This window comes from Peromyscus californicus, unplaced genomic scaffold, assembly GCF_007827085.1.
Source record: "Peromyscus californicus insignis strain IS unplaced genomic scaffold, ASM782708v3 Scaffold_16__1_contigs__length_79575227, whole genome shotgun sequence".
NCBI classification, from domain to species: domain Eukaryota; kingdom Metazoa; phylum Chordata; class Mammalia; order Rodentia; family Cricetidae; genus Peromyscus; species Peromyscus californicus.
Window position 1 is genome coordinate 14,330,276 of NW_026294458.1, and position 25,868 is coordinate 14,356,143.

The 25,868-nt window shown below is 37.6% G+C and overlaps 1 protein-coding gene across 1 annotated transcript in view; it reads left to right on the forward strand.

The window, feature by feature from the left end:
- The first annotated feature begins 13,064 nt into the window (after nucleotides 1–13,064).
- The window catches only part of LOC128111916 (disks large homolog 1-like), a 47,122-nt gene continuing 34,318 nt past the window's right edge, over nucleotides 13,065–25,868 (forward strand). Inside the window, exons 1-3 of the mRNA XM_052740459.1 lie at nucleotides 13,065–13,161; nucleotides 20,679–20,793; nucleotides 22,665–22,841. Of these exons, the coding sequence (XP_052596419.1) occupies nucleotides 20,726–20,793; nucleotides 22,665–22,841 (245 nt within the window). The 5' untranslated portion in view covers nucleotides 13,065–13,161; nucleotides 20,679–20,725. The remainder of the gene's footprint in view (nucleotides 13,162–20,678; nucleotides 20,794–22,664; nucleotides 22,842–25,868) is intronic.

Genomic DNA, 25,868 nt, shown 5'->3' on the forward strand with positions numbered 1-25,868 from the left:
TGGTTTTGATATTTCATGATAGGAAATTGGATTTCTTTGTTCCATCATTTCTCTGTGAGATCTTGTTATGTAAGATTTCAAGTATAAAAATAGCAGTGTTTTTTCTGATCTTTCTTTGGGTTAATTGATTGAAAGGAACCCAAATGTTTAGTCCTAACTGTCTGATAGAATGACATGTGAGGTTAAAGGTTCAAATGTTCACTGCATAAAGGTACACTTTAAATCTAGCAGGGGAAAGATACATTTTTTATTTTGACATTTAATAGAATTTTTATTGTTCAGTTTTGTGGTTATTAGTTTGGATTTTTGTTCCATATAAACAGAATAATACAGCAACGAAACTTGACAGTCAAAAATCAATAAACATACATATATATATATATATATATATATATATATAATATATATCACCCAATAAACATACATACATATATATATCACCCAGGAAGGACTTTGGACTTCAAAGTTGAGAACCATTGGTAGGAAGTTCTTTGGTGAAAATATGAAAGACTATCTTATTATACCAGTAGATGTCTCTGGTTATATTGCCAGGAGACATCACACACTCTTAGCTTTTTGTATGGTATAGAGACATATAGATGCTGCTTCCTTTTTAGTAGAGTATGCATTTTCTCCTTATACCATAGAGTTCAGTTATTTCCCATTGTCTCTCATTCAGATCCCTTCATTTCTTTATTTAAAGTCACCTTCACAACCACTGTAGTTGCTTGAACTCATGACCTCTGCACACATTGTATACTCCCCATGGTTCTTTACCTGTAGAAAATGTTTAGTAGTACAGTAAAAGGAAAAGCCAATGGTTGGTAATAAAAACGTTAGACATTGCAGCTAGTTTTGAATTGCTTTATTGCTTTCTATGTATTTTGGCAATGATTCAGATCTTTCAAGGATGGTGTCTTTGTAAACAATAGCTAAAATGTTCCTTGCCTGGGACTTTGTGGTCAGGAGTTGCAGTATAACTCTGTGCTACAGTTTTTCTTGAATGACCAAGTGCGTATGATACTATTATAAAAAGGAAACAACAAATGACTTTTACTTTTTACTTTTTTTTTTGGAGTTGAGGATTGAACCCAGGGCCTTGCGCTTGCTAGGCAAGCGCTCTACCACTGAACTAAACCCCCAACCCCTACATTTTGTGCTTTACCAGATTTCCACTCTTTGTGGGTATAATTAAAAATAGGTACAGATTGGATAGACAGTTATGAACCTGTTATAAGGCTTTACTGTTTTTACACTTCTGGCCTCCATTCACAATAATTCTGTGAATCTGTGCTTTTTCTTTTTTTATGTCTACAAATGGCTTCTTAACAAAATTAAAGGGGCTGGAGAGATAAGTCAGTAGTTAAGAGCACTGGCAGCTCAAAGCCTGTAACTCTAGGCCCAGAGGATCTGACACCCTCTTCTGGCCTCTGGACAACAGGCATGCACATGGTGCAGAAACATACATGCAGACTAAACACCCATACACATAAAATTAATAGTAATGAATATTTTTACTAGTATACATCATATTTTATCCTTTTCTGTGACAATTTTTAACCTATCCTGGACTTAATTTTGAAAATCAGCTTATATAAAACTCTTTTGTAGTTGTATTTTCTCAAAAGAATGCAAGTGAAATAAATTAGCTTCATTGATCTGAATGTTAAAACCAGTTTTGACCTGAAACTTGAGCTTATACATTGTTCTTAGCTGACATCTTCTCTACTAAATGCTGTTACACAAAGTAGCAAAAAGAATTCTACTTTAACTTTAAAGTTCACATATCTAGGTACTAAGTGGCATCTTTCATTTTTGATATATTTCTCAATTTATTTTGAAGCTTCTTCTCAGCCTGTTGATAACCATGTTAGCCAATCTTCCTACTTGGGCCAGACACCAGCGTCACCCGCAAGATACTCACCCATTTCTAAACCAGTGCTTGGAGATGATGAGATTACGAGGTAAGGCACTTAATATTCATCTTCTTACATAAAGCCAACTGTTAAGTAACATTTTGATTAGCCACAAAAGAGAGCCATACCTTTTAGGGCTAATAAGTAATTTCTGCTCCTCTCAAATACTGATTTTTACTGTCTTAAGGGGAGGTAAGTTTCACTAAATGTAGCTTAAATAGTTTGGTATGCTAGTATACCCCTGGTGTTATAGCCATGAGAAGGCTGAAGCAGGAGGAGTGTGAGTTCAGGTTCAAGGCTAGGTTACATAGTAAGTTTCGGGTTCATCTGGGTTACAGATCGAGACTCTTTTATTTTTAAAGGAAGAGATTAGCTTAGATAAAGCTGAACTAAGACAACACTGATCCATTAAGCTAACTTTGTGGGATTTTTTTTCCAGTACATGACATAGAATATTATAGTAAGCATTTGTGTTCAGAAATCAGCAAGTCTTACTTTTATTGCTTGATATATATTGTTGAAACTCTGACACCAAAAATTTGCTTTCATTTAACAGTAGTAATGGCACTAAAGTTTATGTCTAAGAAGTTCCCTGGGATTGTAATGAGATAGAAATATTTTAGCTCCTTTTCATATTATTCAAGGTATAGCTTGCTTTGTAAATTTTACAAGTGTTTTATATTAACTGTATTAACTATAGCGTTTAGCATTGTATATGTACTCAGTAATGTCTATTATGTTTTTATTACTTTCATCATTGTAAGCATTGTTGGCTTTGAACCTCGGTGTTTGTTTGAATTGTGGCTTTTCTAAGTAGACTGCAGACAGTAGACTTAGTTCCTAAACTCTTTACAGCTCCTTTCTTTGGAGAAATTTTACATGTTTGCCAGATATATGGGTATATAAAATAGATACATAAATCAAGCATTTATTGATAAAATAATTTATTTTAAAGCAAGAGTAAATCTTATAAAAAAATTACAGACCAAATTTTCATACTAATCAGATGGATGTACTCATTTATTATAACATAAAGAATCAAGTCTTGGTGCCAGCAAGATGGCTTAGCAGGTACTGGTAGCTGCCAGCACACCTGACCACCTGAGTTTACTTCCTGGAGCCAACCTGGCAGAAGGAGAGAGCCACTTCCTCCAAGTTGTCCTCTGACCTCCATAAGTAAAATTAATTTTTAAAACTTAATTAAAAATAAAAACTAAATCTTGGCTAAATGTTTGATAATGCAGGCTGTAGAGTATTTTCAACATTTGTCAGCATTGTTTGCTGAGAACAGCGTGTTACATAAAAATGCAGTACATAACAGAAGTATGGCTAGGGACATTTCAGGAATTGGATATTCTATCCTGATCCCAAGCCAGAATTCATTTAATGGTTGGTTGGTTAGTTTTTATGAAACTCAGGTTATCAGTTCAAACACCAAGTTCTGTTTGTTTGTTTGTTTGGTAGGTTGGTTGGTTGGTTGGTTTTGGTTTTGGTTTTTTTGAGACAGGGTTTCTCTGTGTAGTTTTGGTGCCTGTCCTGGATCTTGCTCCGTAGACCAGACTGACCTCAAACTCACAGAGATCTGCCTGGCTCTGCCTCCCGAGTGCTGGGATTAAAGGTGTGTGCCACCACCACCCAGCCTCAAACACCCAAGTTTTTAAATCACATCGTCTACTATACAATCCAAAGATATACTACTTAGATATTTACATACTAAAGAAAAATGATTGGAAAATATTTAAAAAGTCTTTGTTTCTGTAATTAAAGCATTGTGGTTCCTGTGAGAGCGGAACTCTGTAAGAGCTTTGTGTTTCAAATGCACAGCAGTCTTAAATCTTAGATGAGGTTTTCAAGCAGCATTTGTTAGTGGGGCAGCATGCACAGTGCAGAATGCACACCTGAGACATTCAGAAGCAAGGGTGCAGTGTTATCCCATGACGCAGCACGGGAGATAGCTGCACCTGAGAGTCTTTACACATTTAACTTAGAATTAATTTCTGTTTGTTGTACATTCAAAAACCTTTTACTTTTGCCAAATTTTTCATCATCCCCACATTCATTGTGCCTTCAATGTAGGATTGGCACCTACAGATTAAGAAACTGGTGTAGGGGTTGGGGATTTAGCTCAGTGGTAGAGCGCTTGCCTAGCAAGTACAAGGCCCTGGGTTCGGTCCTCAGCTCCGGAAAAAGAAAAGAAACGAAACTAATGTAGTAGAATATTTTCAGGTGTGTTACTGTTGTTCATGTTACATTTGTTTAACTGTGAAACTGTGTTACTGTGCCTGTCTAAAACACCTGATGGTCTAATAAAGAACTGCCCAATAGCAAGGCAGGAGAAAGGATAGGCAGGGCTGGCAGGCAGAGAATATAAATGGAAGGAGAAATCTGGGGAGAAGGATTAGAGAGCTAGCAGCCAAAGAAGGGGAGGACTCCAGGAGCCAGCCACCCAGCTACACACACAGCAAGCCACAGAGTAAGAGTACGATTCAGAAGTAAGAGAATGGTAAAAGCCCAGAGGCAAAAGGTAGACGAGATAATTTAAGTTAAGGAAAGCTGGCTAGCAACTAAGCCAAGCTAAAGCCAGGAATTTGTAATTAAGAATAAGCCTCCATGTGTGAATTTATTTGGAATCTGGGTGGTGGGCCACCCAAGAGAGCAAAAACCCCCAACAACAAAATGGGCTCAGAGCTGGAGAGTTGGCTTAATCCTTAAAAGGATTTGCTTCTCTTGAAAAAGGATCTAGGCTCAGTCCCCAGTACCCACATGTTGGCTCACAGCCACCTGTCCCTCCAGTTCCAGGAGATCTGATGCCCTCTTCTGGTCTCTGTAAGCACCAAGCCCACAGGTGGTGTACTTGCATACATATAAGCAAGCATTCATACATATAAAATGAAAATAAGTAAGTCTTTAAAAAGAAAAGAAGCAGTGATGTCTCTAGTATAGAAGCGTTTATCTTGTTTCTGAGTTAGCAGTGTTGGAAACAATAAATGCCTGTTAGTTGGGCTAATAATGAAAATCAGTAGAAAAAATAGAATTCTTGTTTTTTTGAGTGAATGGTCAATGCTTATTGTTTGTAAGCATTACTTCTCGACTGATCTCTATTTTTGTTATTTGCTAATAGTGCCTATTATATCTTTAATATCTTCACATATTTTGCCAATTAAAGGGTAAGTTGTATTTCCATTTTCCTCCCTGTCCCCATCCGGCCTCTCTGCATGTCCCATATCTAGAGTATCTGTTGGATGTTTATCACAACAGACGTACATATTTGCATACTCATGTGAAAATCAGATGGTTGATTACTGAATAGGACTTCTTAAAATGGTATGCATTGTATCAGTCCCATTTGATAATTAGGCTCCTTACCCAAATCATAAAGTACAAAAATCAGTGCCCAAACACTGCGAGTCCTCCACAGTTTGAGCCAAAGCCTCTTGAGAGGTGGTCTCTCATTCTCAGCTCCCTTTCAGAAATACCACAGCATATACTTAATTGCTATAAAGTTCAGTCCTTAATAGTTCTTTATTCAGGCTCGACTGTGGGGGCACACACCTTTAATCCCAGCACTTGGGAGGCAGAAGCAGGCAGATCTCTATGAGTTTGAGGCCAGCCTGGTCTATAGAGTGAGTTCTTGGACAGCCAGATCTACATTATGAGACCCTGCCTTGAAAAACAAACAAACAAATAAATATTTTTTAATTAGTTTTATTCAGATACTCACCATAATTTACTCTTGTTAAGTTTACAGAGGGGCTGGAAAGTGGCTTAGTCGGAAGATCTAAGTTTGATATGTACATACTCCAGACCCACATGCTAAAAGGCCAAGTTGGGGCCCTTGCAATCCCAGCACTAGGGAGGCAGAAACAGGCGGATCCCCAAGCCCACCCGCTTCACCCATCTGGCAAGTTCCAGACCAGTGAGGAATACCTCAGTACCCAAGGAGGACATTGGAGATTTTCCTGTGACTGCACACATCAATACCCACATACACACACGCAATAATTTGTAGTGCATGTCATTCATTTTTAGTGTGATAGAATATATGTATATAATAAAATTAAAATGGTAGTCATTTCCACAGTGTATATTTTAGGTGCATTATATTCAGTGTTCCCACAAGCCATTTCCAGAACTTCTTTCATCATCACAGATGAATCCACTCTACTCCTCGCTCTTGGTAACTTGAGTCTTCTTTCAGTCTTCCAAATTTGATTCATCTAAATAGTTCATGTAAGTGGAACCAAGCAATATGTCTTCTTTTGTGACTGACATTTCACAGCATTGTTTCCAAGGTTCACTTATGGGTTAGTATATATTAATCTTCATTCATCTTTCTGACTAATAGTTTGTTTATTTGTCCCTATGTGTCACTTACATTGTTTCCAGCTTCCGTGGTAACCACTGACATTCATGTGTCTGTTCAGATGCTTGCTGTGAGCCAGTTATTTAGGAAATAGACCGGAGTGGAGTTCCAAGACCATATGTAACTTGTTTGTGTGTTAGCTTCGTGAGTGACCATCAAAGTACTTTACAGTCACTGCCAGTTGCTTAGGAGAGCCCCAGAAGTATCTTGTAGTTGAATTGTTCTAATGACAGCTCCTGTTAGGCTCCTTTTCATTTATTATGTTTACATTTAGAATGTATTTTCCTACAGAAGTAACTTGAAAATAATAATTCTCTGAATTTACAATTCAGGCATATGTTGCCCTGCACCCTGAAATCCACTACCTAACATGGTGAAACTCATGTGCCCCTCGTCCCACCCTGTCTCTCCTTCAGCGTCTCCAGATTACTGCCTTCCTGAAGTTTATTATCCATGTTTTCTTTCACATAGATGTATATATACTCATGTATTTACTAAACATTTTGTTTAATTTCCCATTTTTGATAAGAAAAATAACTATAAACTCAATGAAAGAGTTAGCAAAATTGGATAATGCTGGCTACCTATATATATGTAGAAAGTACTCTTTCAAGTTTTGAGTAGGCCAGCACCTAAGAAGATTGGTATAATTTTATGTTAAATAATTCTTAAAATTCATCTTAACATAAGATTTAGCTCTTGCAGCTATTATAACCAATTGTTTTCTTTTACGTTTTAAAAAAATATTAAAAATTTTAAATCCTTGTCAGATATACTATATTCTTTTTAAGAGTAATGTCTGTCAGTGGAATTCTATATTTCATCAAATTTAAAAGGATCTACTGCTGGCACTTTCATGATCTTACCTTAAGATAGATGTGAATGATTTTCACATAACTGTGCCAACAGTTGTGAAAATTATCAATGGGGAGATACAATCCAGAGAGTTTTTATGTGTAGAAAAAGGTAAATGCATCCATCTTAAAATTCATTTTGTAAAGTAATAAACAAGGCTGGGCATGATGCTACAGGCCTTTAATCACAAGCACTTGGGAGGCAGAGGCAAGCAGATCTCTGCGAGTTTACGGCCATAAGAACTACATAGTGAGACCTTCTCTAAAAAAAAAAAAGTAGTAAACACTCAGAATAAAAAAATTCTTTTGTATTTTGGATAATAAAATTCAGGAAGGCTGCTCTTGTTTGGAGATGGACTTTGCCTGTGATGCCCCAATGGGCTCAGATCATGGTCCTGAGTAATTCTCACTCTTTGGCCTCCCAAGCAGCTAGGACTACAGGTGCATACAGTCATGTCCAATTGTTAAAGATGCTTAATTATTTCAAATAAAAAGTTTGGAGATGGGTTTTTTCCAGGATGGCAGGGCAACCCATAGCGCCTCTGAGGTCTCTGATTTCACTTCCATAATTGCAGTATATCTAAACCAATAAGGAGATTTCATTACGTTCATTGATGGCCAAGTGGGTGATATGAGAATGGAGGATAGGAATGTGTTCCGTCTTGTTAAGGTCTTTTTTTGTGGAAAAGGACAGAACATTTTCTTTTCCTTCGTCAGAGGCCAGAACAGGGTCACGCCCTCTCCTTAGCAAAAGGGAGTGGTTTGGACTTACAGTTGAGTGGTTGGTGTCTTTGCAGCTTAAGGAAAGGCTCCAGTCCAAGCGAAAGAGATAGCTGCTTTGTGTAGCTAGGAAGTAATGGCTGCGGTGACTCTCAGGCAATAGTGTGCACAAATTTTCTTGACAGACTACAGATTACTACTTTATCTTAGCTTTGATATTTTTATTCTTTGAATATTTATAAAATGTGTTTTGTTTGCTTGATTTTTACCATTTTTTTAATTTTATATAAAATTAGATTTTTTTATTCCTTCTATTTCTCTTTCCCTTGTAATTTTGGGAAACCTTTTATATAACATTTAGGTTTTGTTTTGTTTGATTTTTTTTTTTTTTCCATTTAACTTTGTGTGTTGATTGGTAATAGTAACACATGCCTATAATCCCCATACTCTGGAGACTGGGTAAGGTCACTATGAATTTGAGGCCAGATAGTTGAAGGTCAGCCAGGGTGCCATCGTAGGGCCTCATCCCTCAGAGGAGTCATCAGTAGGATGTGTTTCTGGGGAGAATTCAAGTTCTACATGACATTTCATTTATTGTAGGTATTTCATTTTTTTCTTCATTTTTAGGGAACCTAGAAAAGTTGTTCTTCATCGTGGCTCAACAGGACTTGGTTTCAACATTGTGGGAGGTGAGGATGGAGAAGGAATATTTATCTCCTTCATCCTGGCTGGAGGACCCGCTGATCTCAGTGGAGAGCTCAGAAAAGGAGATCGTATTATATCGGTAGGATCTGATGATTAGATGTTTTTATTGTCTTTACTGTTACCTGTTAATCATTAAAAAATGAATTTTAAAAATAACTTAAAAGTATATTTCTGATACTCATTGTCGAGTTCAGTCTTATTTGTGTTTTTTGTTTGTTGTTGTTGTTGTTATTGTCGTTGTTGTTTTTAAACCAAACTGACATTTTCCGCATCTAACAGTTTATTGTTATATAATGATTACCAACCATTATTTATGGCACTCGGCTGAACCTATGGCCTCACATCTACACATCTGCTCCACCACTGAGCTACATCCCCAGATGGGATACAGTTATTAATTAGTAATTCTTACAGATTTCTGTCTCATATCTTTGCTTTTTATTTACACTACAATATTCTCCAATTTTTCTTTTTACTTTTTCTTCAGTACTGATTTTTTAAACTATATTTCGTTCACCTCCTTTTCTCATAATTTCACTGAATATAGAACTTGTCAGCATTTTCTTTCTCTTTCAGCACTTCTTTAAATTATGGGGTATTGAGCAAGCATGCTGTGGGTGGAGGTCCAAGGACAGTCTCCGTAAGTCAGCTCTCTTCCGACATGGCTTCAGGAGATCAACTTCAGGTTCACAGGCTTGCATGGCAGTGCTGTTACGGCTCTGCCTGCCGTCTTGCGTCTCCTCTGTCAGTTTTAGGAGTTCTGTCTGTCAGTATCCCTTCAGAATTCCCCTGTGTTTGTTAAACTGTGTGATACTATTCCACGGATGATGAGATGGTCTGTCTTTCGTCTTTCCCTGTCTTTAAGTTTCAGCTTGGAAACTTGTTGTGACTTATGTTCAGGTTTCCTATTTCTTACTTTTGGTAATTTTCCTATACTACTAAGTCTTTCAAAGAAAATCTCTGATCATTTTTTTCCCTAGCAATTTCATTTGGTTCATTTTTTGATAGTTATTATGCCTTTGCTCAAACTCTCCAAACTTATCATCCATATCGTCTGTCTCTACAGCTGTTAGCATTTTCATCATCATGATTTTATCATAATAATCATTATTTTTAGTAACAAGGTCTCATTAAAGCCCTGGTTGGCCCGCTACCCTCCATAGTGTAGTCCGGCATGGCTAGCAACTCTTGGATATCCTTTTGCCTCTGCTTCTTAGTACTAAGATCAGAGGCATGTGCCACCACAGCCACCTAACTTCTCTTTGTCTTCCATCTTTTCTTGTCTTGTAATCTTAACTATCATGAGACGTTTTGGATAAAATAATACACAAGGTGATTGCTACTAAGCCTGAGTTTCAGTTCCTGGAACCCACAGGGTGGAAAGAGAGACCCAGCTGTAGCAAGTGTGCTTTGACCTTACCCCCCCCCCCCCTCCTCTCTCTTATCAGGGAGAAGTGGGCATGCAAACTGGGTGGGGAAGTCCGACGGGTCTCTCCCCCACCTCCCGCCCTCCTCTCTTGTTCTCATTGAATAACCAGATTTTGTTTAAAGCATGAAGTAAATACTATATGTTTTTATTCTGTAATAGAATGATTTGTATATTGGGGATTGATCCTAGGGAATGATTCGTGTTTAAGGCTTCCAGAATCAAGTTGTACGCACATGATCTGTAATTGAACTATATTTTGTTAGAGCTTCAGTTTAATTTAGTGGGGGTATTTGGTTGGTTGTTTTTTGTTTTGTTTTGTTGGTTTTTGGTTGGTGGTTAGTTGGTTGATTGGTTTTTAAGAATAGGATCAAGCAAGCATTTTTTGAGGACTGGAAGATCTTTATAGCTGAGCTGCCAACTTCCAAAACTACTTTATAACTCAGCTCCCAACTTTTCGAGGTGCTGTAGTCCTTTGTGTTCTCTGAATGTCCGTCCTGTGTTTGTTCTTTACCTTGGGAATATCTGTTTCCCATTCTATGCTCTCTTCTGTCTGCACTGACTTGGAGGGCTTTGTTTGACCTCTCTTGGTTCACTTTGTTCCCAAGCAACTAAAAGTAAAGAGTTACTTTTGTTAATTTTTGACAGATTTTCAGTGTCAGTTTTTAGTACTTTGACTACATTGAATATTATCATGATCTACATTTAGTAGGCTACTGTCTTAGTTTGGGTTTTTATTGTTGTGAAGAGACACCTGACCATGGCAACTCTTATAAGGAAAGGAAAACATTTAATTGAGGTGGCTTGCTTACAATTTCAGAGGTTTAGTCCATTATCATCATAGTGGGGAGTGTGCTGGAGTGCAGGCAGATGTGGTGCTGGCTACATCATGGCTTGCAGGCAACCGGAAGTCAACTGAGACACTGGACGATATCCTGAGCATAGAAAACCTCAAAGCCTACCCCCACAGTGACATACACAAGGCAATACTCACTCCAACAAAGCCACATGTCCTAATAGGCCACCCACCTAATAGGCCATATTGAGATTATGGGGGCCAATTACATTCAAACTACCACAGTTACTATCTTGTATTTGGAAATACCCTCTAAAATTCAGAAATGAGTAAGTCTTTCTTAATGCTTATGTTTCAGTCCCCAAACTTGACTACTTGAATACTCAGTCAAGATCCATTGTAATGAGGTTAACAGGTTGGGCATAGACTTGTCTTGTGGCTTCCTGGAAATTTTGTTTTCCCCAGTCTACAAGAAACCAGATGTTGAGTAGTTTTCTTTAGTGGCTTCTTCTTATTTCCTTCTGTTCCTCCTTCCTTCACTACTCTGTCAAAGATGAGAGCAACCATAAGTGTCTTTTTGTCACTTTTGGACACTTTTTAATTTTTTTGTCTTTTATTACATTGACTTTTTTGTTTTCTTTGAGGGACAAACCTCAAAGGGCAGAGGGAGGATATGGAAGGACGGGGAGATGGGTGGAATTGGGGTGCGTGATATGAAAGTCAAAAAGAATCAATAAAAAGGTGTTTTTTTAAAGTGTCCAGTAGAACTGTCAGGGCTGGATAATAGAGGTGGCATGTATGTTCTTTAAGGAGTTTCATGGGTGTATATAGTTGCCAGATATTTCCATCTTAATTAGTCATAGAGTTTTTTGTTTTGTTTTATATTTTTGAAGCTATACTGTAGTTTAGTCTTTTAAAAATAAGTTTTAGTGTGGTAAGGATAAATTGGTGGTGTCATTAAACAAATTAGCTAGTTAGGAAAATAAAATTAGCTTAGGACCTTCACTTAAAACCTCTGTCAAAGTACATTTTCAGTTGGCATAGGGTTTGGTGTGAAAAACTCAGAGCATAATAGATAATTTTAAGTTGCCAGTGTGAGACTAGCTTATGTGGTTCACTGACACACAATGTTGCCAAAATATGTTAGGCCAGCAGCACAGCCAAGACCACTCCAGAGAGTTCAAGGCTCACCCTGGTTATGTTTAGAGGCAGCATTGTTTGACAATATACATCAGTAACATTGATACGTAAATGCTTACTAGTCTTCTGTGGGGAAGTGCCATGAAAGCAAAGGAGAAAAATATTTAGGAGCAAGAGGAAAATGTGCAAAAAGATCTTCAAAACTGAACACGACCTAAAAACTCTAGGAAAAACATTTAAGTACCTCATTAGATAAAATTCACAAGCACAAATAATAAGAATATAGACTTTAAAACAAAAGTGGTTACTAAATATATCTATGTGTATATATATATATGTATACATATGCTTATATACTTAAAATAATAGGTATTTGTTACATACATCACTGTTCATAAATTTGGAAAAGATATAAACCAAAAATAAGAAAAATGAATGCTAGCTCTAAGCTGGCAAGAAAGGACAAACAATAAATCACTAATCAAAGGTTTGGATTGTAATTTTGTGATAGAGCATGTACTTAGCATTCGTAAAGTCATGGATTTGATCCTAATACCAATATAAATATATTTTATGGTATATGGATTATATATATGGAGCAAGAAAGAGAAATCAAAAGGCCAAGACTAGACAGTTTCACTGACAATCTTTCAAAAAATTAAGAAACTCCTGAAAATCAGAAGAATTGTAATATTTTCCCAACTCAGTTTGTGAGGCAGACAGATAGAACAAGAAAGCTACATTGTTTGTGAATGTAGACGTTTAGACCCTCAACAGAGTAATAGAGTGTATCTAGAAACATATAGTCATACATTGTAGCCAAGAGGACTTGATCCAGGGAATGTGTGGTGGTTCTACAGAGTAGAACCAGTCAGAAACCATTCTGATAAAGTATTATTATTAGTTGGGTAACCAGCCTTCTGAAATCCTTCAAGGATATGCTTGACTTTCTCCTCTTGCTGATAAAGTATTGTTAGTGAATCAAATTGTTTAAAATAATCATGTGGTGTTTTACTGTATAATGTATTTAAACAATAAAGTACTGCAACTAACCTGTGCCTACTCACATAACAAACAGGCCATTGATTTCTAATCAAAGACTATGTTTTCTTACATTAGTATTTGATTTTATTTATAGGTAAACAGTGTTGACCTCAGAGCTGCAAGTCATGAGCAAGCAGCAGCCGCATTAAAAAATGCAGGCCAAGCTGTCACTATCGTTGCACAATATCGACCTGAAGGTAATACAATTCTTGTTGCCTATTACTATTGAATGTTCTTAATTTTACATTCTTCTTCTTGATAATGTTTACCTTTTTTGCCTTTATTATTTTTGGAGACAGGCTTTCATATAGCCTTGTCTGTCCTTGAACTCAGTGTGATTCTGAGGATAACCTTGAAATGATCCTTCTGCCACTACCTCCCAGATACCAGAGTTATGGTTGAATGCCACCATGCCTGTCTTCATACTGTGCTGGCGATCAAGCCACAGGCTTTATTCATGCTAGACAAACACCTGCCAACTGAACTACATCCCCAGCCCACAGTAATGTCTCATTTCTAATCTTAACTCTTTTATATTTTGTTTTAATTTGCTAATCCAGCATTTGTCCAGTCTAAACCAATTCATTTTCCAAGTCAGAAGTGTTTTTTCATTAGGGTAAGGGACACTTCATCTGCCAACTCTTTTGAGATTGTACCATTATTTGGATTAATTTTCAAGTTTCTTTTTAATCTGACTTCCTATTTAACACATCTTAATATCACTTTTACTAACTCATTGATTTAAAAGATTAATAAAAACCATAAATAAAAGTAGTAATGCTGCTAAAGAAAATGAAGTTACTCAAGAGTTTTTTTTTATTGAATTAGATTATACTTATTAATATAATATTTTCTAGTAGCATTTGTTGTTTAAAATAGAAGAATGAAGTTTGTATTATATTGTGTTTCTAGACACTAAAGCATCATGACAGAGTTTGACTAGATTCCTAAGGGAAGAAAATAATAATGGAAAGTGTGAGGTAATATCCTAGTAAACAATGTATAAAACTCTAGTAGGCATCAACATTACCAGTTCACTAGTAAAACCTCAGTGGAGTTGATCAGTTTGGACACCCAAAAGAATACATAGTAGCATACTTGTTGATGTTCATAAACAATATGATGAGGAAGGAAAAGTGATGTCGCTGAAGGAGCTAAATTAAATAATTTATAATTTAAGCATTAAATGAAAATTCTATAATTTAAGCATCTAAAAGAAATACAATTACCAGCTATTATATTTACTCTTATTTTCCTGGTCCAACAAAATTCAACTCAGAGTAATATGTAGTTTAAAAGTAGCTAATCTGAGCATTCATATGAAGGTGTTATGAACAGCAGAAAGTAGCAGCAGAGCTCTACAACATGTGACGTGAAATGTAACCTCAGCTTCCATAACAGTTTATGCATCCACTCTGAAAAAAACTACAAAGTAGAAGTCTAAGAGCCGGAGAGAGATTAAGGTAAGCTAACAAAACCCAGAGACACTGCAGCAATTCATTGGGGAGTACAGGACAAAAGCAAACAAAATAAGACAGAGCTCGAGAAAAGCTAAAAATAGGCTAGGGCGATGTTGTCAAAGGAAAACAAGTGTGTCTGTGCAACATATCCATAATTAGCAGGTTGTACTTACATGTTTATGTACTGTGTGTGTGTGTGTGTGTGTGTGCCAATAATAATAAAAGGAGGACATCAATTAGAGAAGGTGAAAGAATGTGGGAGGGGCTTGGAGGGAGGAAAGGAAAGGGGGAGTGATATATTTATATTTCAATTTAATTTATTTAAAAATCCTTTAGAAAGTAAATGTTTGAAATTTCAATTCAATACATTCATAAGAACTTTCTACTAGCCAGGCAGTGGTAGTGCACGCTTTTAATCCCAGCACTCGGGAGGCAGAGCCAGGTGGATCTGTGTGAGTTCGAGTCCAGCCTGATCTACAGAGTGAGATCCAGGACAGGCACAAAGCTACACAGAGAAACCCTGTCTCGAAAAACAAAAAACTTTTCTGATAACAGGAAGGATTGTTATAGTGGAACAGAACACATGTAGTCTTGATTTTTTTTTTTTTTAATGACCACTGACTTTTATAAAACTAAGTCTAGCACATGCCCCATATTGAATAGGTGTACTTGCTGCTCATAGTGTTTCTCCAGAGTTACTGAATGTGCCCAGAAATTTTCCTCTTTGTTCTCTTTTATGGTATTTGTACTTGTTTTATTTTGGGTTTTTTGGGGATTTTGTATGTGTGTGTGTGATTTCTGAGCTTCTCTTTAAATGATCTTTGAGATTGATCCTCGTTTCTTTTTGGGGGGTGTGGAGGTCTGGTGAAGATCAGTACTATTCTAGTCTTAATTTAAAAAGAAAATTTTGAAGCTGGGCAGTGGTGGCACACACCTTTAATAATCCCATCACTCCGGAGGTAAGAGGCAGGCTACAGAGCAAGTTCCAAGACACCCATGGCTACACAGAGAATTCCTGTCTCGAATAAGAACAAAAACAGGAAAAAAAAGTTTTGAATAAAAGAATTTTTTTAGATACTAGTATTTAGTATGTGATTCCTATTTCAGTGGTTTCCTTATAGATTGCTCTTGTATATGTTTATTATTTCCAAAATTTTCCTGAATACCAGATTTGTGGATCTTAAAATGGGGAGGGGGCTTTAAACATTATCTCTCCTCAAATAAGCATGCACATGCTGTTTAGATGTTTTCAAATAACTCTTAATATGTCACACGAGATAAAATATGCTCTAGTCTTTAGTCTTTGAAATGTTGGAGAACATCTCCTGTGTGGCGCACAGTCTGTTCTCTCCCGGTAGCAGCTCTATCAGAGAGCATGTGTGATTTCTAGAAGGGTCCACATAACCAAGAAGGGAGACCAGATTCTCCCCGATGAAGCAGGAGAAAGCAGTCACAGGGTAGATGGAAGGTGGCAATGGGAGGACAGGTGGGAACCGATGGAAACAAGGGCAGAGGACGGCAGTTTTGATGAGGTAAATGAAGTGTACCGTTTTAAAGTAACATTGGGAAGTGTGTTGAAGAGTGTTTGGATCATAAAGACAAATGTTACAAAGAATTCTTAGTAGTAAGGACCATAAACTTGTGATTTGTTGTTTTTATATTTAAGAAATTGTTAGTAATCATCCGAGTTCCCCAATCATAAATGTTCAATGTCTGAGGCTGTTGCTGCTCTGTAGTAATTCGTTGCTTCTCAGGAAAGAACTCTCCAACCTCACTGTAAAATGTAATCTGCTCTTTTGGTAGAAAGTTTTCAACTTTCTAAAATGCTGAATGCTTAAAATTGCCCAAGGCTTCTCATAATCAGATTGTCAAGGTGAAAACTAGTAATGCCAGCTACATAAAGTGTAATGAGCATATTGTTAAATATTGTAGAGTTGTTAGAGTAGTAAAGTTATCAACCCAACATGAAGAGAAGATCGTAACTTAGAGCTAGCACAGCACAGAAGTTACTGCCCTTCAAGAGCAGTCGTCTGTTCTTAGGGGACTTTACTAACTAATGGCTAAAGATGGATACACTTTTACTGAAAGGAAAATGTAGCTGGGCATAGTTGTGTGTCTCTGTAGTCCTAGGCACTGTGGGGGTAGAGAGAAGAATCAGGAATTCAAGACTGTCCTCTACATAGTGAGTTTGAGGCCTTTTCATCTACCTTGTCTCAAAAAAAAAAAAAACAGAAGCCGGGCAGTGGTGGCCCATGCCTTTAATCCCAGCACTTGGGAGGTAGAGACAGGTGGATCTCTGTGAGTTTGAGGACAGCCTGGTCTACAGGTGGAGTTCCAGGGCAGCCAAGGCTACGCAGAGAAACTGTCTCAAAAAAAAAAAATCAAAGAAAGAAAGAGAGAAAAATAAAAACAGTAAATAAATAAAACTATCAGAATAGACAATGCTAACATGTTTTTAAAACAACAAAGATAATAAAGCATAGGAGTAGCTGGAGCGATCGTGCCTGCTGTAGGCATACTGCTTGGAAAGTTGAGGAGGAAGATAGCAAGTTTGAGGTCAGCCTAGGCTACATACTGAGATTGTCTTTCAAAACAAAACAAGTAACACAGGGAAAACTGGAGACAGCTGAGATGGCTCAGTGAGGTCAAGCACTTGTGTAAACCTGACTGTCCAAATTCAACCCAGAACCCAGCTGAAGGAGAGAGCCCAGTCCTGAAAGTTGTCCTCTGACCTTCACACATGCCATGACGTGTGCACACCCACGTGCACTCGTAATAGTAATAAATACAGTCACTTTTAAAATCAGAAGTATAGAATCAGTGGAACTCCTAGGAAATGCAAAAACGAAATGGTAGGTTTCATGCTGAATGTCCCAGAACTTCTCTGCCCCTTCCTTCAAAATAATTAGGAGAGCAAAAATTAAAATTTATTAACAAATCTACAATGGAACTAGGTGGAACTTTCCATGAGTCACAAAATGAAAACTGATCTAAGCAAGCTATGAACACTACTGAACCCCTCTGATATCACTGACCTGTCCAGGGCAAAGCAATAGGAAAAGCTCCTCTTGAGTGAGTGGTAGCAAGTGAAGTAGGACAGTTTACTAGGAGCAGGGAGAGCTTTTGTGCAGTCTTTATATTGAGTACAGTGACTTTGCAGTCAGCTGGGAAGGGCTGCAGTAGTTGGGCCCATGACAGCCTGCTCTAACTCACTTTCAATTCAAAAACCCCACACTTGGAAAAAAACTACCGGGGATAAAATCCAAATGGAAAAGTAAATGGATAATTTGACCAAAGGAGAGAAGAGGCTCAAATTCATAGGGTAAATGCAAAATACAGTAGGAGAGTCTCCACATACTGGATTAGATCTTTGAACACTTGACAGAAACAGCAAAAGAGGAAGCTCTAGTCTAGAAGGATGAAGTTATTACAGAGCCTACCCAAAATTTTAGGGAAAGCCAAGCATTTAATCTCTGCATTTATCTCTCTTGAGTTCAAGGCCAGCCTGGGCTACAGGAGACCCTGTCTTTAAAAAAAATAAAATAAAAAAGGATTCTGGAAACTAATTTTAGATAAAAATGAACAGATCAAGACCGAATCACATAGAAACCTGCTTGAGAACTGAAAAGAAGAATGAGAATACTGTCTTGACAGGTGCATGCCAGGAGACACACCCTTGGACTTTCTGACAGCGATGTCTCAGGAGTACTCACAGAACAGAGTGGGGGTATGCAGAGAACACCCAACAGCGGTGCCTTCAGAGACTGAAAACTCGCTAAAATAGGAGAAGTTAAACTTAACCAAGACTAGTATTTCCTTAAGGAAGTAGTGAAACTGGGGAGATGTTTGCACATTGAAGCTAGGGAGCTTCCTCTTCCACATCTTGATAAGTCTGGTCCTGACACCATTACATAGAACAGGGTACATTTCAGGGCTAGGATGGTAAGAAGTGCTGTTGTGGTCCACTGGGCATAACCCATGAGAAGGGCTTTCTGCCAGGTAATGTCCTGTTTGAGTAGTCAGCACAATCAGGAAAGTAGTGAATGCTGATGGAACAGACACTTGTTATATACAGAAACATCCTAAAGTGAATGCACATGGTAAGCCAGTATTACCCATGGTTTTTATGAGTTAAATATAGGAAGGAAAAAGCTAAATATAAACTCTGTAATGTTGGATTAGAATTAGAAAATTGGGTATGAACTCAATTTTCAGGTTAGGTAGATGTAAATACAAATATAGATCTAAACATCTTTATATGCATATATAATTATCCATATTCATTACCCCCAATACCACTGAGAGTCCGGACCCAGACGCACCCTAGTAGCAACGAGCATGCATAGTCCCTAGGTCTTGCCTTCTAATGAGGAATACTTCATTAAAAACTGAGGCTTTTTAGACAGATGGCTGGCTCCCAGACTCAGGCGGGGAAAACGCTATGTTATTTTGTGATACTCTGTGCCAAAAAGTAAAAGATTCAAGCAATGATGGAAACATACTCCAAAAAAAAAGAAAAGAAAAACAAATCCAAGGTGGAACAAGACACACTGGCCAAATTAACAATTCCTGCTATAAATAAGTGATATGATACTAACTATAACCTACTAAATGAATTAGGAAATCATGAGTCCTTACTACTGTTAGTTAATTGATTAATTAAAATCTTGATAGGCTAGTCAGATGGCTGAGCAGGTAAAGGCACTGTGACCAAGCCTGATGACCTGAGTTCAGTCCCAAATCCACACAACAGAGAGAGAACCAATTTCCACAAGTGACCTTTTGACAACTTGTGTCCACACGCAGTCTGTGGAATATGCACACCTTCCCCCAACACACTGAATAGTTGTTTGTTTTTAATGTAAAGAGTTAAAAGATGTGCACAGTTTCAACAACTCACTTGAAATGGGGGAAGGAACCCGTCAGGCAGCCTCCCTCATCAAGTGGCCAGAGACATAAAATCATCAAACTTAACAAGAAGACATGAAAATGTAGGTAGATTACCAGGGGGCATCCAAGCTCCTCTGCTGTGGTTTTACTGCCAGAGTTGCCCAGTCTCGGTCTGTGGACACTCAGAAAAAACAAAATTAGAAGATACTTCACAGAGGCTTAAAAAGACTACGATAATGTTCTGACTGAGGCAGAGCTTGTGACCAGGTTCACTGTACCAGGGAACTTAATAGTTTTTAACATTATAGTATGGTTTAAAATAGACACCTTCAAAAAAAGAATTTAAATGTTTTTTTTTAATTTGATGAATATTACTTCTGATTACCTTTCTTATTTTGGCATTTTGACAATTTAAAAACTATAAACTAGTTTAGTTTAGTTCTATTATCTGGCCTGGGTATGTTTTCCATTGTTATTAACTTTGCATAAATTCTGTATTTGAGAATTTTTCTCTCACAAGGAAAATTGCAGCAGTCAAAGCATCTGACATTAATTATTGTAGATTTCTGTTTTAAATTGAGAACTGGAATAAGTCCTTTTTAAATTTTACAACTAAATTAAAAGATAATGAAAACTACTAGTGTTATTTGATTCATGGAGTTTTCTTTTTTCTTTCTTTCATTTTGGTTTTTTGAGACAAGGTTTCTCTGTGTTGTTTTGGTGCCTGTCCTGGATCTCGCTCTGTAGACCAGGCTGGCCTCAAACTCACAGGGATCCACCTGGCTCTACCTCCCGAGTGCTGGGATTAAAAGTGTATGCCGCCGGGCGGTGGTGGCACATGCCTTTAAAGGCGCAAAGCTACACAGAGAAACCCTGTCTCGAAAAACCAAAAAAAAAAAAAAAGTGTATGCCACCACCACCCAGCTCATGGAGTTTTCTTTCAGTGGATCAAATGTAACTTGAACAAAGACATCCCCCACTAGTCACTTCTAATTTCTGGTACAGTTAGAAGCTTATTGCTATTTTAAATTTGCAGCCATACTTAATGGCTAGAAGTTAATGATCTAACTGATTTAGAGTTTTTAGGTCATTAGGTCGGGTTTTTTTGGGGGGGGGGTGTTTGTTTTTTTAAGACAGGTTTCTCTGTGTAACAGCCCTGGCTATCCTGGATCTCACTCTTTAGACCGTGCTGGCCTCGAACTCACTGAGATTCACCTGGCTCTGCCTCCCGAAAGCTGAGATTAAAGGTGTGCGCCCCCACCGCCCGCTATTAGGTCAGTTTTAAGACACCTTATATAGTTTACATTTCACCTTTAAGAAACTTGTTTTTAGGAATATTTAGTTTATTTCTTCTTTCCCATCAGAGTACAGCCGTTTTGAAGCTAAAATACATGACTTACGGGAGCAGCTGATGAGCAGTAGCATTAGTTCAGGGTCGGGTTCTCTTCGAACTAGCCAGAAGCGGTCCCTCTATGTCAGGTGAGTCTGTCTTATAATTGTGACATCACTTAATCATTTATGTATACAGATTCTTTTAGGTTTTTACTGTGACTGACTTGAATTTACTATAGAAAAATTCAGTGCAAATCAATAAAAACATTTTCATGAGTGATTTTCTGAATTGTATCTTTCAAGAGTTAGGATATTATAATTTTAATAATTTAAATTATGTGACCCTTTGAATTAATAATGGTGTAAAGAAAAGCAAAATCAATGTGTACTAAAGAAAAATTTAGGTTGATGTTTTAGTAGTGACTACATAAGCTTGGTTGGGTCTCATTTACCTGCGCATATTCTCTTAAACATAAAATATCAATAAAAAGTAATGCTATAAAAGACTACATAAAACTCTAAAACTAGTTAGATCATTAGCACATATATTGTAAAAGGAAAGGGTGGAGAACACAGTAGACTCTGCATCTCACTATGTCCAAAACTGACCACGTTTTAAAGAACAATTAACTCTAAACCAAAAATACCAAAAAAAGCAACAACAAAAAAAAATGTAAAGTGTTGGTTGGCATGGAAAAATTTTACCTTAATTTTCGATTTTCAACTTCGGACAAAAGAATTGATGTTTTGTGTTTCAGTCTGCTTGCCACAGTCCTCCGTGGTTCTCTTGGCTGTGTGCTGAAAGTGCTGGGGATCAGAGCCCGCTTTCGTCCCTGGTGCTGAGAATCAGACAAGCACACTGCAGCCAGCCTTTCCCATCAGTTTGTTTAAATAGTGTGTGTTAATTAGTTAAATGGTAGCAAATACTATTTTCTTTTTAACAAATTTTGAAAGACTTAACACTGTGCATGTCAGATTAAATTAATAAAGTATTTTAATTCTACCTTGGCAAACAAGCGGAGGAAGTAGCTAGCTGGCAGAATCAAAACTATGTTGGTGTAGTCTTATATACCTCTACATCTATGTTAACCTATGGATGCAAGTTTGTTTTTCTAAATACCCAATCAAAGTGGACAATAACTAATGTTTACACTGTATTTGTTTAGAATAGCTATAGTTCTTTTCATTTAAAAATGCGATACAGTTGGTTATTGGATTATAGTGAAAGAAATTTTGGGTGCTGGATTTTTTTATTTTTATTCTTTATTGTGAGATGAGTGTCAATATATTGTCAAGGCTCACCCTGAACTCCTTGACTCAAGCAATCCTCCTGCCTCAACTTCATGGCTAGCTGAGACTACAGGTGTAGGCGACTGTACCCAGAGATTTGTTAAATTTCTCTTACACACTTTACAAAATGTGATGTAATCTTCTGAACAATTCTACAATGTGTCATTATTAGTCCCATTTAATAAAGAAAGAAAGAGCAAAGTGAAACGAAATAAACTGTCAAAGTAAAACAAAGTACAGCCAAGCCCCAGGAAGTGTTGGGCCCAGCACTGAACCACCCTATGCTAAAGCATCTGTGTCCCCGCCGACCAATAGAAACAGTGCTCATGAGTCACGTGTGTCAGTTTTAGTTTCCTAGAAGTCACAGGGAGATAAAGAAGCTAGACTTCCCAGCACTTAGGAGGCTGAGGCAAGAACAATATTGAGTTTTGGGCCCACTTGGGCTATACAGCAATTCCCTGTATCAAATAAATAGGCATCCAGTCCTAAAACACTGAAAGCAATAAATAGTATACTTAAGACTGTTTCCATTACAGAATGATTTCTGTGACTCCTGTTTGCTCTTACTGTCTTACATATAATGTGAAATAAGTCTAAACATTTTGTCTATAAAAATACTCTACTAATAATTTGTACAAATTATATATACTTCTGGAATCCCATATATTTTTTAAATTGATTATTACCACTATAACAAATCATTATGAACTTTTTGATTCTGAATCTAGAGCCCTTTTTGATTACGACAAGACTAAAGATAGCGGCCTTCCCAGTCAAGGATTGAACTTCAAATTTGGAGATATTCTCCACGTAATCAACGCTTCAGATGATGAGTGGTGGCAAGCCAGGCAGGTCACGGCAGATGGTGAAAGGGATGAAGTCGGAGTGATTCCTAGTAAACGCAGGTAAATGGTTTTCTTAGACCTTCAGAGGTCACTGTTTGTGCTGGCATTTCTTCACTCTGCTGTACGGCTGTACCTGGAGCCCACTGTGCTAGTGAAGTCAGTCTGATACAGAAAGTCAGACCCTGTGTCACTTTACGTGACCTTCAAAATAGTCTGGAAAGTACACTGGCGGTTACGAGAGTGGGTGGAAGAGGAAGGGAGGATGTTGGTCAAGAGAGATGTCATTTCAGTTGTAAAATAAACTCCAGAATGCTACTGTGTGGTCTGATGAGCCTGTAGGTAAGAAGACTGTTAAATATTTTCACCACCCAAAGAATGTTTTAAAAATAACTATGTGAACTGGGCCATGGTGATGCACACCTTTAATACCAGCACTTGGGAGGCAGAGGCAGATGGACTTTTGTGAGTTCAAGGCCAGCCTGGGCTACAGAACAAGTTCCAGGATAGCCATGGCCATTACCAGAGAAACTCTATCTTGAAAAAACAAAAAAATAAAAAATAAATAACTGTGTGATTTGATAGGTATGTAATACCATGATTTATAGCAATTGTTTTTACCTATGAATATCAGAAATATTTATAACAAATCAAATTCTAGGCTTTATGTGTGAGGGAGGGCCTACATGTGCCATGGCACATGTGTGGCAGTCACTTTGTCTGCAGCAGGATCTCTTGTCACCACTGCAGACACCAGGCTGGCTGCTCATCTCAGCTTTCAGAAATCCTCCTGTCTCCACATGCCATCAACGTAGGAGGGACACTGCCATTTCATGTTTTGTGTTGATTCTGAGATTCTCAGCTGTGCACTAAACATTTTACACACTGGGCTATCTCCCAACCTTGTTTTTTGAGCCATGGTCTTGCTATGTATCATGGGCTGACCTCGAATTCTCAGTTATCCTGTCTGAGCCTCCCAAGTGCCAGGATGCAGATGTGCATTACTGTACTTTAAATATACACAGTTTAAAATGTTGGAACCCTAAGATTATTGAACTAATAAGTTGAGAAAGCTAATTAATAAATATCTTTCCTTAAATAGTGATTTTATGTATGCTTTGTTTTTCATGGTGTGATTCATAACTCTTTAAATCTATCACATTTAAATGTAACCAGTGGGGGTCCTGCTGAGGTAGCACACACTTTTAATCCCAACACTCAGAGGCAGAGGCAGGCAGATCTCAGTCAAGGACAGTCAAGGTTAAATAGTGAGACTCTGTCTCAAACAAACAAAATATTCTGTCACCAGATTATCTTTGAGGGGACTGAAGAGATGGTTCAGCAGTTAAGAGTACTGATTGCTCTTCCAGGGGATCCAGGTTTGATTACCTAGCATGCATGAGGCCTGAGTTCAATCCCTAGTACCACAAAAGAAGAAAGAACTTGTCAGATGCTTCATTCCCTTTTATTTCGGTTATCTAGACTTACTTCAAGATAGCCAGCAAATCTGGTATTAATGCTTATTATAGTTAATTAATTCATTTAGGATGAAGTTTATTGACAAATTGGATTTATACTTCTTTTAATTGAAAAATACACCGTATCATGTCTGTTTCTCATATATAGCACAAACAGTACTACTATATTTTATTTGCAGCCCCACTCCCACCCCCAGGCTTTGTGCATACTACACAAGCATTCTTCCACTGAACTACACCTTAAGCCCAAGAGCAATATTAAAGTATTGCCAAGATAATTACTGATTGGGGGGGGGGGGGTATAACTGTTGTTAGCTAGATCTATATGCTTAGCAAGATCCATCTGTTGTATAATCGTATGTTTGATGGAAATCTTATTTTAGGAGTGCAGCCTTTGGCATTCCTCTTTCCTAGATTAGAATATAGTGTGTTTCAGTTAGAAATGCTTCTCTGCCTTCTTGATTCGATAGAAACCTCACATCTTAAATATCAAAGTTGCAGCTCCTAAAAACTGTCCTATCCTCTGGAGTCTCGTAACCTACCAATGCTTCACATGTGCCCTCACCCGCTGAGAAGCGTACTGACTTGGGTGGAAAGAAGGAAGGAACACAGGTTCACCTGAGGTGTCCACTCATCCCTAGTTCATAAGTAGAGTTAGGAGATCCTTTTTTCTACCATGAGATACAGTAGGAAGGCACAACAAATTGGCCTTATTGTTTTTGTTTTTGTTTTTTTAAGATGAAGTAGTTCTTTGTTTTTACACACTTTGAAGAAGCTTTCACTAAACATTCTTCCCAGTGGAAAACAGATCATAAGAAGCAGCCTCCAGGTGCTCTGCTCGGGGCCTGGGTTTCCCCTTGCCCAAGTGGTGAGGTGGGGTTACTTCCCCACTTTAATTAGCCTTTCCTGCTGATGTCACCCATACCTTTGATTATATTGTTCCAAAGAAATATTCATCAAAATCTTACATATTTTTTAATAATTTATTTTTATTTTATGTGCATTGGTGTTTGCCTGCATGTATGTCTGTTTGAGGATGTCAGATCCCCTGGAACAGCAGTTACAGACAGTTGTGAGCTGCCCTGTGGATGCTGAGAATAGAACCTGGGTCCTCTGGAAGAGCAGCCAGTGCTCTTAACTATTGAGCCGTCTCTCCAGCCCCTAAAATCTTCTGTATTTACATTGCACTATATTTGAGCCCAGATAGCACCAATTCTGTTCTTTTTCTAAAGCATGGCACCAAGAGGGGATCTTGAAAGGTTGTTCAGCACTTTGGATTGTTGGGCAGCAATCTAGGCCTTATAATGCCCCAGCCATTTCTGCATATCAAAGAAAGGCATGGCGTTCCTCCACAGTGCCCTTGACAGCTTTGGACACAGTTCACAACCACAGGCTTCAGGAGACACAGGCACCTTCATTTTTTCTTGAATGTTTTTAAATTTTATTTTCTTAAATAGGACTATCTTCTATCCAGAAATCTAATACCATGAAGTTACAGTTCTCAAGTTCTTTTTATTTAAGGAATAGCATTTATAAATACTAATATAATAAAATATAAATAAATATATTTACTAAACCAAACAGTAGTTAGAAAAGTCCATTTTTGAATGGT